Source organism: Arctopsyche grandis, chromosome 6 (assembly GCF_051622035.1).
Source record: "Arctopsyche grandis isolate Sample6627 chromosome 6, ASM5162203v2, whole genome shotgun sequence".
In the NCBI taxonomy this organism is placed as follows: domain Eukaryota; kingdom Metazoa; phylum Arthropoda; class Insecta; order Trichoptera; family Hydropsychidae; genus Arctopsyche; species Arctopsyche grandis.
Window position 1 is genome coordinate 4,408,673 of NC_135360.1, and position 17,582 is coordinate 4,426,254.

The following is a 17,582-nucleotide window of genomic DNA, read 5'->3' on the forward strand; positions in this document are numbered from 1 at the left end:
GTGTATACATTTACTGCATTTATTGTAACACATGCATATGTACGTGTGAACGATGATTATAATCGGTATTGTTATGGAAGCTTTTACGTTATGTATTTTAGTGTATAAATAATATTTAGTACAATAAACCATTGATTAGTATGAAATGCGTATCTGAATATTTCATCAGAACTGCACGTGCACGAAAAATTGTAGTGCGATGCCTGAAACATCTTCGTCTTGTTTAGAATTGCACGAGGGTTTAGCCGGGTTCTGAAGAACGCTGGTTAAGTGTTGGCAAATCACTATTTTCTATGCGAAAGTATAATGTTGTTGCCGTCGCGTGCTCGTACTGATATATCAGTCGACAAGCGTAGGTCTCTGACCGACGGCTGATCGGCTCTGCAGCTCAATTTGAACTTTTGCAGCACTGCAACGGTCATTATCTTCACGGAGATCATCGCGTACAGCTTACCTATTATATATAAAAGTAATATTGTATATTAATATATATGTATATATAAAAGTTTATAAAGTAATAGTTACAAAATACACTCACCGATGCAAACTCGGAGGCCCGAGCTGAACGGCACGTAGGCGTATTGCGGCCTGGACGCGACCTCCTCGGCCAGGAAGTGATCCGGATAGAATTCTTCGGGTCGCTTCCAATATTTAGGATTTCTGTGCACGTCAAACAGTGCCATCATCACAGACACACCTTCCGGTATCTTCAAATCGTCTGAAAATGAATCCCTTTGTGACTTTTTGGTTCGTCGTCGGACGGCTTCTAGTATGTGTAGTTTGAATACTCACCGTCTAGTTTGAATTCTTCTTTGTTGATTCTGACGATGAACGGAGCTATCGGGAAGAGTCTGATGGTTTCTTTTATGCACCGTTCCAAAAATGTTAGTTCGGAGCACGCGGACGAATCTAAGGGTCCGCCATTTGGTCCGAGTGTCTCGTTGAATTCCTTCACCACTTGTTCCTGAAACACTTATTGTATTATTGTTTATGTTGAATGTATTGTTCTGTAATGTTATCGGTTGAGAATAAAGGTCGTGTTTGATTTGATCGATGCCTTTTATTGAGTGCTGATTTTGGCCAACGTTACCTGGTAGTGTGGGTGCATCGCCAGCATTTTCAGACAAAAGCACGTTATCGAAGCTATGGTGTCGGAACTCTGTAAGTACATTAAAGGTATGATGTAAATAGTAATGTTCAAATTAAGTTTTAGTTATTATTTTGAATAAAAACACAAATTTTTTTTTTACTACCGCCATCTATGTATAAAATTAATGACTACCAACTGTCACCGAGATTAAAAATGTTCGGACTTGAAAAGCTTCTTAAACGATATTTTATCTCAATCGTAATGGCGGAGGATCCATTTACTTATATTGATGACCAAAATGAGCAGTATGGCAAAGTATGAAAACGATCGGATAAGAGGCAAACTTTTTCCTGAATTGTAATCGTAAGTGAAACGTAAAGGAGGTATGTAATATGTAAACACACAAGACACGTCTTCACTTGTCAACGAACCGAAAGATTGCATATTACAAAAACGACGTTAATTCCGGGAATATCTAATAGTTTGTCTCGAGCTTTCTTCGTGACTTGTTGTATACATTTTTTATTGATCTATTGTGTGGCAGCCCTAGTGAAAAAAAAAGTATGGCAACCCTAGTGAAATTTTTCGTTGGATCGATTGCGGCTCACCAATTATGTCAGTTAAAAATATTAAAATAATTTATTGATTAGTCAAATAACGTTTTTTTATAAATTGAAAATACGTGGCGTTGGGGCGCGCGCTTTCTACAAACGCGTGGCGATTAATAGGGCTGTATGTATACCCGAAATCTTAATTTTGTTGCCGTTCCTTTCTTAGATATATATATATATATATATATATATATATATATATATATATATATATATTGAGTGAATGCGACAATATATATCATCAATATATTTATTGAGTGAATGCGACAGTTGCGCCTCGACCAGATAATACCTATTTTAAATCGACAAAATCGAGGTTTCGTATTCTCCAGTTTTCTCCTCCGAAACTGGACCAATTTAAAAAAAAAATTCATCATCGTTATGAGAAAGATATTTTTTGTTTGTGAGGTTGTATTTTTTTAAAAATCAACCGTTAAATAGACTATTCGTGTGTGTAATAAAGAGGCGATTTTATAGATGTTTGGCGGCTCCTAGCTCCTACAAAAAATAACTAATAAAAAAAAATAAAACCACAGAAACATGCCAATGGTGGATATCCATAGCATATCAAAAAATAATTTATCTAGTGCCATAATTGAGGAAGGGAGAAGTGTAATACGTTTGTATGGACAAGGCGCTGGTGTCCAGCCCTCTTAAGTGGTTAAGATGGCTTTACTATCACTAATTTGAATAAAAGGCAAAAACTTACAGCCATGAACATAGTTAACATTTCATCTACCATTTCTTCATCAGTGATTTTTAAGGTGTTATCATATTGGGCATTTACTAATTGTTCAATTGCAGTGCCAATTTTTTTATCATGTCCGTCTTCGTATTCAACGTCTGCCTTACCGCCATTTTTATCGCTGTAATTCGAATCTATTATCCTGTTCATTATTTCAACTTGCTTTTCATCCTTTTTCTTGTGTATAACCTAAAACAAATAAAACTGATAGATTTTATTGAAATTCCATATATAAATGCATACACAGGGGCGGCTCTTGATTTTAGAAACAGGTGGGGCACGAGGAGGCTAAAGCCCCCCCCCCCCTCTATATATTTATTTATTTCCAAAAAAAATTTACTTAATATATTTTTAGTTATATTTTATGCAAGGAAGATGACTGTTCTTAAAAAGCAAAAATGTGATAAATGAAAAGTATTTAATGATTAAATTGTCTTATCGTGATTGAAAATTTAAGCATACCTTATAAAATATAGTTGAAATGGCGAAAAAAGTTGACGGTATCATGTATTTTTCGAATCGTGTACAGCAGGGTTTCCCAAATGTCCCTATGTTCCGAGGAACACCAGTGTTCCGTTGAACCTGAATAGGTGTTCCGCGACAATTTGGAAAGATTTTATACACAGCAACACTTCTTATTGGATAATTCAACAAAACAAAGTAATTCAGGCAAAATTTTGTTGAAGTTTTAACATCTTTCATGGTTGATAAAAGTGCAATGAAGTTAACTTATAATGATTACAAGGCAAAAGTATTACAATTTTTAATACAAGAGATAAAATTTCTTGATAACAAAATATAATATTGGATTTCATCTATGTAGTTGAATCTAAAAATTTTGTAAGTTTTCCTGCCTGACATGAATGCTTGAATGAATTAAATTTTAAAATAAATCAATAAGTTTCCATAGTATTTTTAGAACACCTATATAACTTGAAAACAAGTCCTGCAATATTTTCCGAAAACTAGTTGGGACGATTCCTGGGTTCGAAATCCATTTTCTGTGACAGCTAAACCAGTAGGCTTAAACGGAAGTGGGTCTAACTCACGGCACCGAAAGTAAAGTGAAAAAGTCGAAAGGCAAAGATCGAAAATCGAAAGATCTTAAGTCGAAAAATCAAAAAAAAAAAAAGGGTGCATGGTAAACGGTATAATATATATCTGCGGCATGCGGTGAAATTATCTCTCTTTTTGTCATACAGCCTTGTTTAATGTGCGCGCGCAGGATACGGACGGGAAATCCTGTTTCTCATGTTCCTGTTGTATCCTGCTCCCGCAAATTAAGTGAGGATGTACGACAGGGGGAGAAAGACTTTTACCGCACGCCACTGATATACATATATACTAACCGTTTTTCATATGTATGCATGATAAACGAATATTTTCGACTTTTTCACTGTCGACTTTTTTACGGTCACCCATCAAGAAGATATGCAATTCAAGGACTTAAATCATCAAAGTCATTAAGTGCTTTATTTTTTCACATTTTTACGTTTATTTTATATTATTGTTATTTATAAGTATTTTTATAATAGTTTTGATATATTTTTCGCATATTAAAAATACCTGTATCTATTTTTAGTTTATCATAGGGCCCAAAGCTATTTTCCAGGGCCCGAGTTTCCTCTCGGCAGCTCTGGGAATTACCCAACCTAAAAAATAAGCTAAGTGTTCCGTTAAAATTTCCGGGTTTGCCAAGTGTTGCATTGCAGAAATAGTTTGGTAAACCCTGGTGTAGAGAATATACATATGTAGACGCCCGGGTCTGTCGTCGTATTCTGTCCGAAAGAGACCTTTACACAGCCAACTAAAAGCGACCGTCTATATACGGCAATACGGATCGTTTTTCTCTGCTTCAACTGTCACACAGTACCAGAGTAGCAGGCAAACTGAAGCTTGCAACCACGGGACCACGCAGACAATCGACTGCACCGAAATGAATTACGAACATGTTCCACTCACCGCGTGGGGACCGGGATAAACAAAAACTTGTTGACTTTTGACGAACAATATTAAAAAATTCAGCTAAGTTAGGAGAAATGTGTGTGGGGCGAGCCGCCACTGTACATACGTAAATGTGTTGAACAGGTAAATATATGCTTACGTCAGATATGAAGGATCGTAGAATTTTCAGAGTTTTAGTTTGAACTTTTGACAAATTGGAGAAACGAAACAGAAAATCTATTTGCAGCCATGGTTTAGCCATTCTTTCAATGATAATGAAGTACATCATGTACGCCGCCTCCATAAATTCATGATTTAGAGATGCTTGAGCGTTCAACTTAATATCCATGACAGTTTCTAAGAAGTTATTACACAATAAAGGAAATGATTTTTTTTTATATATTTATCTAATTCAAAATTACTCACCACACACTATATCAATACAGCAGGGATGTAAATATTCTTCCAGTATAATTTCATTGCATACTTCACTGACTTTCATAGAAGCCATCATTTTTTCTACCAATATGTTCGCTTGTTGATGAAAAATATTACAATAGCTTTCCACGGCTTTGGTGGCTAACGTCGGCATGATGAGCTTACGATGCGCCTTCCATGTTGGTCCTAATCAATTAAAAATCCAGAATTAAACCCGGAATATACGAGTATATTAAATATAATAGCGCTATTCTGTGTGTGTTTCAGTGTGAGATAACGCTCGTCGTACTATAATAGTCGTTTCAATTCGACATATTTAAAAACACTGCCAACTAAACGAACTTCGATTGCTAATTGTACACACTTTACAATTAGCAATCAAAGATTAACGATTCCGATTTAAATGTAATTATATGTGAAGCTCGCGAGTTGGTTAAAAATTTAAGAATCCCTTTTCTTATTGTGAAATTTAACGAAAATGATACTAAAAGACCTGTAATAGACCGTATTACTAGATGGAATAGCACATTCGATATGTTGACTTCTTTATTGTTATGTAAATAATTTTGTTCAAAAATAGCTGAAAACAATATGGAGTACTGTTTCCCAGAACATAAATGGATCGAAATTCATGTCATCGTTGAGGGATGCGGTGCAAACGATCGTAACGTAAAATTGTAGTCTGCTATAGCACTATCCGCGTAGCCACTGGTGGTACACGCCGGGTTGAATGTGTTAATAAACAGGAATTATAGCAATGTTGTAATGAGGCTTCCATAGGATTTCCTTTTTTAAATACTTTTTGACAGCTAAAAGTTTCATACAACACCTGTTGTCGCATGAAATAATTTGTGTATGAACAAACTAGTAAGTTCGTGAACGAACCGGAGTGAACACTCGGACTGTAACACATTAGTGAAAGTATAATATCATTAAAACATAGTCATCTTACATTGAAAGCACTCGTTGCATTATATTTGGAAAGAATTCGTACGTTTAGTTTGCATATACCTACTAGTAAATCAGATATATGTAATTATTTACCGATGGGGTGCAAACGATCGACAAGCGCCAGACAGACTGAAGCACAGATTAACGACACGTGTACCTTATGCGTGCGCACTGCTCGCACTTACACTAAGCGAAATCTACCCGAAGTCCCGACACACCTACCCTGTATACGTTCTGTGCTTCTGATACTTTAGTTCCGAATTTTGCCTTATTAAACTCGCCAGAAAGATCCTACTCAATTTTAATAATTACCATTTTAATAATTGCATCTGTGCACCGATCGAAAGGTTACTCGTCATCTGATGTGCAATCTATCATTCGTGAAGTCGAGAATTGCGTTTAAAGCAGCCATCCAGTTAATCTGTGGTTCAGTCTGTCTGGCGCTTGTCGATCGTTTGCACCAAACCCATTGGCAGGATTTCTTAAAATTTACTTTGGTAACTAGCATTGAATTGTTACCGTGGGTTGCTTTCTTTTGGAAAACGGGTCATTTCGACGTCCGGGATACGTTACCTAAAAATGGGACGGTCCCGTTTAAAACGGGACGTATGGTCACATTAACCATAACACATGCGATGATATTTAACCATAACACTAGTATTAAATATTCTTGCCGATGATACATATGTACATAACTTCAAAACTGAAATTATATATTTGACATCTAGTCTAATATACATATGTATATGTAATTTCGAAAGGGACTTTGTATGTAAGTAAATATTGTTGGTTGGAAAGTGTTTGGGAACTTCAAAAACAAGGCAAAATTTCCATGACGACATGGGGACGGGCAATGCCGGTTTTAGGGGGGGCGGCTGGGTCGGGCGGCACCCGAGGGCGCCAAATAAGTTAGGGCGCCGAACGATGTGCCAAAGGCGCTTTAAAATTAAAAATTAGAGAACCAAAAGCCATTCAAAATTTTAGATTAGAGCGCCAAAGGCGAAAGTTCTTTCTAAGGGTGTTTAGAAAAAATTGCCCGAGGGCGCCATCGGGTATAAGGCCGGCACTGGGGACGGGGGACGAGGGGCGCTGGGGGCGAAGGGCACCGGGGGAGCCGCCGGATTCTGGTATAATATATACATAATACATCTATTCAATCCGGGTTCAATCCCATGAGCTGACCTCGATTGAAAATAAATTTTCTGAGTATATCTGTAGTGCTGCTGGTCAGACCTGGATATTTGTGACTCCAGGTCGATCGTTTCCTATCAGAGTTTGCCAATTTTCTCTGATTTAATTGTTGAAACGGTTCCCAGTAAAATTGGCTAAATATCCTTCCCATCTACTATGTCACCACTATTTGAGATTGATTAATGTACAATAATATTTCTGTACAATTCATAGATGTCTCGTTAATTTGCGAGTTTTTCAGTGTCTCGTAATTCAGCGACTTGTATAATAAAAAAAATGCTGCAATGTTTGTAACTGGCCAGGAAGGTTCATTGGGGTTACCTGTAAGGCCTTCCTGGTATATATGTAAAAAAATAAATAAATCTAGTATATAATTTCGAAAGAGACTTTGTAAGTTTGTTGGTTGGAAATCGAAAACAAATCAGTTTCTATGACTTCTTGATGTTCATTATTTATAATACTGATAGTGTTTTTAAGTAATAAAAAAAAATTGCTTAAAATCCGACAACCGGAAGTGGAACTTTTGTCTTGTGCAAGTTTCCATACATTTGCGCTCAATTTGTATCAAAAAGTCATAGCTATTAGTATTTCATAATGCTGCCGGTATGTGTGAATGTGTCTGTACGGTTCAATATCGAATTTTTTTTGTGACTTTCTTATATTCCTCAAATACACAGATAAAGTCATGGGTTGGTCACACCCGACTTTTTTTTTCGATTCAAATAAATTTAATAAAAAAAACAAATGAATATTTACTATTAGATTCGCCATGTTTAAGCTGTTTATATTACAAATACTGAGTGAAGCCGGGTAAAACAACTAGTCTAATAAATAATTTCGAAAGAGACTTTGTATGTTTCGTAAAATCCGTGACGTCATCGAACAAATAAATATTCAAATAAATTTAAATAAAATAAAACTATTCAAATAAATGTAATAGAATGTTTACTATTATATTGGCCATGTTTAAGCGTTTTATATTAAAAATACTGAGTGAAGCCGGTTAAAACACACTAGTATTTAAATAAACATAACATACCTGATCCTGTTATTAAACCCTCACCAATGAATGGCTTAGCAAAATCCATAAGCGAGTCTTTTTCGATCATCTTCGTCGATTGTAAAATTCTCTGCGAAAAGAGTTACGTATCCTGTATGATATGGATAAGTAAATTTGTATGATTTGTAAAGATAATATTCATTGATTTATACTTCAAGATGCTGAGGCTCCCTGATGAGGACGATCAACTTTGGTCCCAACCACATTTTTATCACCGGCTGTGGAAAATCTTTCAGCATCTTCCTCAGCCTGCTGAATATTTCTGTAATATCGTTAAATACATCTAATATATATTTACGAAAGAGACTTAATATATAAGGTTTGGTTGGGAGCATCGAAAACATATCAAATTTTCGGTGCCACTTTAGTAAGCGGTCTACCTTAGCATGCGATCTACATTTGAATCGCAGTCGACTATTTTTTTTTATTTGTATCTTAGCAACGACCTGTTTATTATATTTTATGTTTTTTATAGGGCCAACCCCAATTTAAACTAACCTAACCTGAACCTTAAATAAATAGGCTGTTAAGATATCTTTTTTTTTTAAGTTTTATTTCATCAACAACCCTAACTTAACCTTACCTAACCTGACCCTTTAATAAATAGGTGTTGGCTGCTAAGATATCTTTTTTTTTAAGTTTTATTTCATCAACATTTTCACAAAAAAAAAAACATCTTAGCAGCCAACACCTATTTATTTAAGGGTCAGGTTAGGTTAGGTTAGGTAAGGGTTGGCCCTATTCATTTAAGATTACGTTGTTAGGGACGGTATTATTCAGTCTCGCTGTCACACGTGAGAACTGAGACAGTGAGACCGCATATTAAAGTAAAAACGTGAAGGTAGATCGCATACTAAAGTATATATGTATGTACATATGTGAAAGTAGACCGCATACTACAGTGGTACCAAATTTTCTATGACGACGATATCGACATCGTTGAATATTATTTTTTATTCGATTCAAATAAATTTAATAAAAAAACAAATGACTGTTTACTATTAGATTTCGCCATGTTTAAGCTGTTTATATTACAAATACCGGGTGGAGCCGGGTAAAATCACTAGTTTCATATAAATATTGAACTTTTGCAATTAAATGAAATGCTGACTGACCTTCTCTACGACATATGAATCGATAGGTGCATCCCAGGGGAAAAACGTTGAAAGGTCCGGGCAACTGGGATGCCCACAAATTTAGTTTCACAGTTTGAGCGCCATATTTTACAAGTAGATATCCCAGAACTGCGCAAATTGCCAGTATTTGCAGTATCATATTGAAAGTGCAAAAGTAGCGTCAAAGTGACACTAAATCTAGCTCAAGACTGCACACAGTCAATCGCAATGCAATTAACTGAATTAACTATTATAATATGCTTCGCCTCGACATCTACAACCTTCAACACTTAAAATACCATGGATTATTGTTCAATTGCTTATTTTACTTATTAATTACATTGTGTGATGTTATTGATTTGGGTGCATTAAGAACGAAGCAAGTTGAATTTTTATTGTTTTAACCCATCGAGTGCTGACGTCTTTTCTGTTGAAAGTCTGTCAAGCTGAAAATTTCGCCAACATTTCCAACTAGAATTATTTAGAAATCCAATAGAGAGCAGGTATAAATATTGTAGCTAATCCAAACAAACCTTAGATAACTACCGCCGAGGATTTAGAGTTTTGTAAAGGGGTGTTTAGACTCTCTAATATATCTTGCAAAAATATAAAATAAATAAAATCAAAGTCTATTAATGAATGTATTTTTCCAAAACTAGTTCCATCTTCTTCATTGTTGTTAAAATGTAACGCTCACAATCTAAATGCCAAGCCACAATCTTAAATACTCAGCAGTTGGGGATTTCCATCGAGAAATTCTGCTATGGTTATAAATTCAGCAATTCTGATGTAAACCAGTATTTATAAACATTGACACGGATTACACGACCCATGTTCAATGTATATTTTTTCAATGCTACCTGGAAAGGCTCAGCGATTAGTATATTTTTACCTACTCAAAAAACAACGCCTATCGGCGTATTTCAGGCTAATGGACTTGTTGGCAAAACGCCGATCGGCGTTAGTCAGCATTCAAAGGGTTTAAGACTTGTACATACATTTTTACATATTGTACATAAACCAAATCCAGATATTTGTGACAGCGGATAGGATGATTTTTACCAATTTAATTGAGGAACCGTTTCAACAATGAAATCACATAAATTAGCAAACTCTGATAAGAAACGATCGACTTGGAGTCACAAATATCCAAGTCTGACCAGCAGTATTAAAGATAAGCACGGGATCAAACCCGGTAACATCTCTGCGCTAAACATAAACACAGCCACCGAGCCATACTACTGGCTAAATGTAATCAAAATAAGTATTTTATATATATTTTTAAATTAAAAAGTATTTTTACCTTTTTTTAATTTCATACATTATATTCAAAATAATTTTAATTGTATGTCCATATACATACTTCGCTGGTTGAGCGAGCTCGGTGTCGTGTTGAGACAGAGAGTAATGTGCTTGGCCTCCAGATAAACCGCCCCAAAACAAAAATTATGATAATTGACCGTCACCAACAGCTGCAAAACAACAACTCAGCTTTAAACGGTATAGAGGTGGTCGATAATTTTGTCTATCTGGGGTCACTCATATCTAACAACGGCGGCAGCGAATTGGAAATACGGCGCCGGATTACATTAGCAAAATCGGCAATGTCACAACTAACGAAGATTTGGAAGAATAGAGCCATTACAACTGCTGTCAAAATCCATCTCGTGAAGAGTCTCGTTTTTTCTGTCTGCCTTTATGGTGTCGAGACGTGGACCATGAAGGCGGCGGATAGACGGAGAATCGATGCCTTCGAGATGTGGTCCTGGAGACGGCTATTGCGCGTGCCTTGGACCGACAAACGCACGAATGTGTCTATTCTTGAAGAATTAAAAATCAAGGATAGACTGTCAACAATATGCCTGAAACATATATTGCAGTTCTTCGGCCACATTGCACGAAGAGGTGAGGAGAGCCTGGAGCGGTTGGTTGTGATTGGTAGCGTCGAAGGCAGAAGAGCCAGAGGCAGATCCCCCGCACGCTGGACTGACCAAGTATCTGCAGCGACGGGCGCTTCCACGGTAGCAAGTCTTCGCCTGGCCGAATTTAGAACTGAATGGAGGCAGCTGGTTGACCGGACATCATAGTCACGATCCTCAGTGATGAGGGAACCGACAGCAATATACATATGTATTTAAAAATAATAATAAGGGGCAGGATACATCCATACAGGACCCATACCACTCAAGGGGCCCCCGTTTCGGGACCCGACTGACCGATTTTGATATTTTATATTATTCTACATAAAAATAGATGTATTTTCATATACATGAGATTCCACTCGGCGGCCCTGTTTACATATGTATTGTATGTATAACAGTGGTTCTCATTTGAAATTTTAATGTGGTCACATAATTGACATCAGTGGACTAATCAAAATGTCCCATGGCCGTACCTGAAAACCATTGTTGTAGAATGAGGTATGAAAAATTATATCGGGGACAAATATACAAATACATATTGAATTGAATATATTAAGGGCATGTACATACATATGTATGTATGTATTTACATAAGTAACAAGCTGTGCATATGTAAAAAAATTCGCTCACATTTTCAATTAGAATTATTTTGACATCCAATATCAGGTATAAAAATTATAATTAATCCAAACAAACTATACATAAATTACTACCCAAGATAACTACCACCAGGGATTTCGAGTTTTGTAAAGGTGTGTAGACTATCTAATATATCTGTATAATGTAATAATGTATTTTCCCAAAACTATTCATCTTACATCTTCATTGTTGTTCAAATGTAATGCTCTTAAAATTAATAAAAATCGATCGCGTGACATGTATTGGGAAAATACTGGTGCATTATAATAAGTGATGCTTCTTCTAATAATCACCTATTCAGTTCCCATGTGCAAGAAGACCACGAAGAACAAGCCACAATCTAAAATACTCGACTATGGTTCTGCTATGGTTAGAAATTCCGGTGTAAACGAGACTTAAGCAATTGCACGGATTACACTACTCATGTTCAGTGAATTTTTTTTCAATGCTAGCTGAAAAGGCTTAGCAGGTAGTATTCCTGTTTGTTATATATGTATAAAAAAATATATAACAAACTAGTGGTTTTACCCGGCTTTACTCAGTATTTGTAATATAAACCGCTTAATCTTATAGTAAACATTTTATTAAATTTATTTGAATAGTTTTATTTTATATAAATTAATTTGAATGATGTTTTTTTTATTAAATTGACTATCACGAACAAACAAACATATATACTCGAAATTATATGTATATCAGAATCCGCCCCCCCCCCCCCATTACCTTCTCCCCCGGGGACTTCGCCTCCAGGGACTTCACCCCCGGGGCTTTCGAATCGTTTGAACCGAAAAAACATCGAATCGGCACCGATGAATCGAAAAAAAATCGAATGTGTTGTTTACGAACCAACCAACCAATTTTACATACATATATGCATAAATATAAATACAAAGTCTTTTTCGAAATTATATATGCCCTTAGTGATGTTCCTGTTTACTACTAATTGATACTATTACAGTGTTTTAGTGGCCAATAGCTGTGTGACGGCCAACAACTGTAACGCTAATCCTACCCGTTTTCTATATGTATTATCAATTACTAGTGTTGTGCCCGATTAAATAGAATAGCATTGGTGTTGGCATATTAAGTTATTAAATAAAAAAAAAATTAAAAGAAATGTGTCGGTCCCGTGTTTGATCCGCACGCGGTCGATTTTTTTTCAAATACCTTTAAAAAATGGTAAAAAAATCTACCTACCTACATATAAGCAATATACATAAAATACAAATAGTTAAATTAATTAATTAAATAAATTTTCAATAGATGGCCGTAAATGCACAGATACTTAGCGGCGTCTATTTGCCTAGAGGAAACATTGGTAGTGTTACGTATACTAAAAAGAGCCCCCGAGTAATTGCGATCGGATTAGGCCGGGTAGCGTCCTGAGAGACCGTAAGACCGGTGTAAGTGGTTTTAAAGATTAGCGACAAGCTAAGTGCATGAAAGTTAAACAATGATTGCACTTCTCATACCGTGGGAATACATATCCGAATACGTGACTATACAGTAGGTAAACAGATTAGACGTCCTGAGAGATCTACCCCTTATAAGGCGGTACGTAGGCGATATCATGTCATTCTGGACTGAGCAGTGACAGTGCGTGTATCTCCTTAATCATCAATAAATGCTGTGAAACGACTGTTGGCCTTTTACTTAGACCCTCCACCCACCCCTACGCAACAGTAGCAAACAGTATATATATATATATAAGTTTTTTTATTTTGTTATTATATTCGTGCGTATTGTTGGCAGTGGTTTAGCTGTGACGTACATATGTATGTCTAATCGAAACGACTATTATAGTACGGTGTGCGTTATCGCAGACACACATACACACACAGAATATCGCTATTATATATATTCAATGTTTAACGCACATCGGCGCTCTTCAGGTCCATGGACATGTCGGCAAAACGCCGATCGGCATTGAAAGGGTTAATAATAACAATATTGTTTTTCTGTTTAAAAAGTGAAGTAAGAAGAGGCTAATAAAAAATACTGTTAATCTACAATGTCTATTGCCTATTTGTCATTAATTTGTACATTTACCCCCATATTCCTTGAGATCTGGAAAAAAGCATCATCATTAGAATCATCTATTTTTAATCTTAGTATAATTATTATCGATACCACGTTCTCCTTGTCAGGTTGAGTTGACGGAATTACCTTGATCTCGTATAGGAAACCAGTTTGTTCCATTGAAGATTTCCCCAACGAATGAATGCACTTTACAAATAGCAAGTGGAAAATCAACGTAGAATTTGCTATCGTCTTCGCAAGACACAATTGTGTCGCGTTATCGTCGATCGTAAAAAGTGACACATGACACATGTCACCTTTGCACCTGTCCAATATTTTGAATGGGTATATAAAGCGATTATGGAACAATGAAAGGTTAGTCTAGCGAAGTTTAAAAATGTCCCGCATACTTCTAATATGCTTCGTTTGCATTCATCTTGCGATTGCTTTCGATTATTTAACGGTTTGGTTAATATTTTATTCGATACATTTTATTCGATACATACATTGACATTAACATTTCTGTTCGAACGGCACAAATCTTTGACCCACTTTTATTGGATTGATTTTATGCACAGCTTCCGATGACAATATAATATTTTATCGAAATTTGAGTCCACTTCACTCCTTTTCTTGCCTATTAAGTTATTTACATAGTCTTCGAATCATTAAAGACATTCAACGAAAGCCATGTTGGATAAATAGCACATATCTGTTTACTTGGCTACCAATTCAATTGATCAAAATACAGTACTCACATTTTTTACTTGTTTTCCACTGTTCAAAGGAACGAAAATGAAACTGTATTGATTTTGATTTTTAAATGTTTTTTATTACTATTAAATTATGTTCACAATACATATTATATTTATTTTAATAGCTACTGATCTACTGATCATATTCTATTTTTCAATTTTAATTTAATTTTGTTAGTAATCATAGTACATATTATATTATTCTAATGTTAAGAGGGCTGGACACCAGCGCCTTGTCCATACAAACGTATTACACTTCTCCCTTCCTCAATTATGGCACTAGAGAAATTATTTTTTACTATGCTATGGATATCTACCATTGGCATGCATCTGTGCTTTTATTTTTTTGATTAGTTATTTTTTATAGGAGCTAGAAGCCGCCAAACATCTATAAAATCGCCTCTTTTTTACACCCACGAAAATAATCCAGCGTGCTTATTTAACGGTCGATTTAAAAAAAAATACGCGCACAGGTGCATAGAAAATATCTTTCTCATATCGATGATGAAATTTTTTTTTAAATTGGTCCAGTTTCGGAGGAGAAAATTGGAGAATACGAAACCTCGATTTTGTCGATTTAAAATACGTATTAGCTGGTCGAAGCGCAACTATCGTATTCACTCAATATATACATTCACTCAATATACATATATATCGAAGAAAGGAACGGCAACATAATTAAGGTTTCGGGTGTACAGCCCTCTTAATGTACAGCATAATAGGAAGAAGAGCTTAAAAACCTGTGTTTACAATTCTTATAAATGCTCATAATACATCTAATCCATAATATTAATCAAAGACTCTATATGAAACTTTGTAAAACTGTGTAACTCAAAAGTTTTTACACTTTTATTTACTAATTATATGTATCTATTTGAACAGGTGAATGGTACAAACAATGGTACAAAGTCATCTGATTTATTGAAGAACAATAGCCCAGAAGCAAAGTTAAACAGAAAACATATCCAGAATTTAATTGAAAGAGGTAATTTCGAGGAAGTTCGAAGATTCAAAAGGGATGCCAACATTGGTCAGAGGAAGCAATGGAATCTTTTGGATGATTTGGTGGATGCTATTAGGAGGATAGTTGATATTGTTGGACTTGGAGATAATGTTAGCGGTCCTAATGTTGATTATGTTAATGGCACGCCTTCCTAATGTTGCGTAATAATATTATAATACGAATAAATGTTTCTCTTCATTAAATTATTTTAAATTTTGAAATTTATTTTAATTACAATATACATATATATGTATATATATATATATATATATATATAAAATTGAATGTCTGTCTGTCTAGTTTAGGCTCCTAGACCACTGAACCGATTACGATGGAACTTTTAGGATTTGTTTTATGCATGTCCGGGAAGCGTACTGTGATAAAAAGAAACCTCTTAATAATAATATTCATAATTACAATTTTACCGATGTGAAAGTTTGAATCGCCATTGTGTAGTCAAGGAAATGTGTTCGTTGGTAACCACGTTACCAGTTGGTTTATGACGACACAGCTTTGAAGAGACGTTATTTGAGATCCAACCATCCCTTGAAACGGGAACGGGAATTGCATGCCTTATTCTGGCATTGAAACGCATGCCGGGTTCAGCTAGTTCATATATAAATCATCTTAAATCATATTTTCCCTTTTGCAAAAAATTATATATTAATTTAAATAGAAAAAGCTCAGTTTTAGCAACTAGCAAGTAGGTTCGGTATCGCCTTAACCAAAATTAGTTCCTTATAATAACATACAATATCCAGTCACTTCGGCCTGGGCGACGCTTGGTATCTGCCAGTTGTATATTATATTATATGTATATGTAATGCGCATTGCCAAGAATATTGGAACGACGTGTTTTCCTATAATAAAACCAATATAGCTCGTCTGTACCGGTTTAGACCAAGAGTGAACAAAGTCCACTGGAAAAAATAAATATCAAAAGCCAGATATTAATAATCTTAATACCGATCGGTGTTAAGATTATTAATATTTTTTCGAATATAATTTTTATAATATATTTTTCTCTTTGTATACAGGTCATAACAAAAAGTTGCGGCGTTTTAAAATGAAAATATTATTATTCTTTATATACATATGTAGTATGTGTGTATCATCATCATCTTCATCCACTGCTGAATGGTGGGTGGCTTATAATATAATATACAACTGGCAGTATATGAACTAGCTGAACTCGGCATGCGTTGCAATGTCAGAATAAGGCATGTAATTCCCGTTTCAAGTGATGGTTGGAGCTCAAATAACGTCTCTTCAAGGGTGAAAGTCTCTTCAAACCAACTAGTATCGTGGTTACCAACAAACACATTTCCTTGACTACACAATGGCGTTCCAAACTTTCGCGTCGGTAAAATCGTAATTACGAATATATGTACTTATTAAGAGGTTTTTTCCCGTTTTTTTTCACAGTAAGCTTCCCGGACATGCATACAACAAATCCTGAAAGTTTCATCGTAATCGGTTGAGTGGTTTAGTAGCCTATATGAAGACAGACAAACAAACAGATATTCAATTTTATATACATACATATAATATATAGATTATAACTATTCAATCTACATATGTAGGTTAAATATTTTAGAAGAAGTAACGAACTTTTTTTTAATTTACCGGTAATTACCAGTATACCGATAGTAGGAAAAGTCATGTACCGTTTACCGGTTTATGAGATTTGACGGAAAATTGCAAAACCCTTGTGGTAGTTTTCTCACTTACAATCTCGTAATATATATTTTTGACTTTTTTTAAAATGTTGTTATGAAGACATAATTTATTATTATTATAATCATTTTAGTGATATTAAGATTAAAAAATTAGAACTTCTGTTTTATTAAAAATCAAAAATGTATGAGTTTCCACATAATATCACATATGTATCTACCAGTGGCGTACGGTGACTTTTCAACCGGGGGATGCTGTCCAAAAAACGATCAAAAAAACCGATGTCATATATATTAAAATGATATGTTTTCGTTTTTGAATGAATTGGTGTGAGTATTGGGCTCTTAACAATAATCTCTTTTTCATTGTATGTATGTATGTATGGTAGAGAAGCAAATGTCCTTTTTAGTACATTTTTAATT

The 17,582-nt window shown here is 35.2% G+C and overlaps 2 protein-coding genes across 2 annotated transcripts; one reads left to right on the forward strand and one right to left on the reverse strand.

Annotated features, from left to right (window-relative positions):
* Window positions 1–9,338, reverse strand: LOC143913219 (cytochrome P450 4C1-like). Its single transcript, XM_077432886.1, has 10 exons — window positions 9,146–9,338; window positions 8,183–8,292; window positions 8,010–8,100; window positions 4,817–5,014; window positions 4,551–4,747; window positions 2,411–2,635; window positions 1,091–1,159; window positions 793–964; window positions 539–718; window positions 1–454 (listed from the first exon to the last, which is right to left on the reverse strand). The coding sequence occupies exons 1-10, from the start codon at window positions 9,303–9,305 to the stop codon at window positions 285–287; spliced, it is 1,572 nt and encodes a 523-aa protein (XP_077289012.1). The 5' UTR covers window positions 9,306–9,338; the 3' UTR covers window positions 1–284.
* Window positions 9,339–14,120: 4,782 nt separating this feature from the next.
* On the forward strand, window positions 14,121–15,638 carry LOC143912527 (uncharacterized). Its single transcript, XM_077431812.1, has 2 exons — window positions 14,121–14,188; window positions 15,363–15,638. The coding sequence occupies exons 1-2, from the start codon at window positions 14,123–14,125 to the stop codon at window positions 15,636–15,638; spliced, it is 342 nt and encodes a 113-aa protein (XP_077287938.1). The 5' UTR covers window positions 14,121–14,122.
* The last annotated feature ends 1,944 nt before the right edge of the window (window positions 15,639–17,582 follow it).

Coding starts and splice junctions, on each gene's coding strand:
- LOC143913219 (XM_077432886.1), bottom strand. CDS start 9,305: ATGATACTGCAAATACTGGCAATTTGCGCAGTTCTGGGATATCTACTT. Junction 8,101..8,182: donor GGGAGCCTCAGCATCTTGAA/GTATAAATCAAT, acceptor CTCTTTTCGCAG/AGAATTTTACAATCGACGAA. Junction 719..792: donor AGAAGAATTCAAACTAGACG/GTGAGTATTCAA, acceptor ATTCATTTTCAG/ACGATTTGAAGATACCGGAA.
- LOC143912527 (XM_077431812.1), top strand. CDS start 14,123: ATGTCCCGCATACTTCTAATATGCTTCGTTTGCATTCATCTTGCGATT. Junction 14,189..15,362: donor TTGCTTTCGATTATTTAACG/GTTTGGTTAATA, acceptor CTATTTGAACAG/GTGAATGGTACAAACAATGG.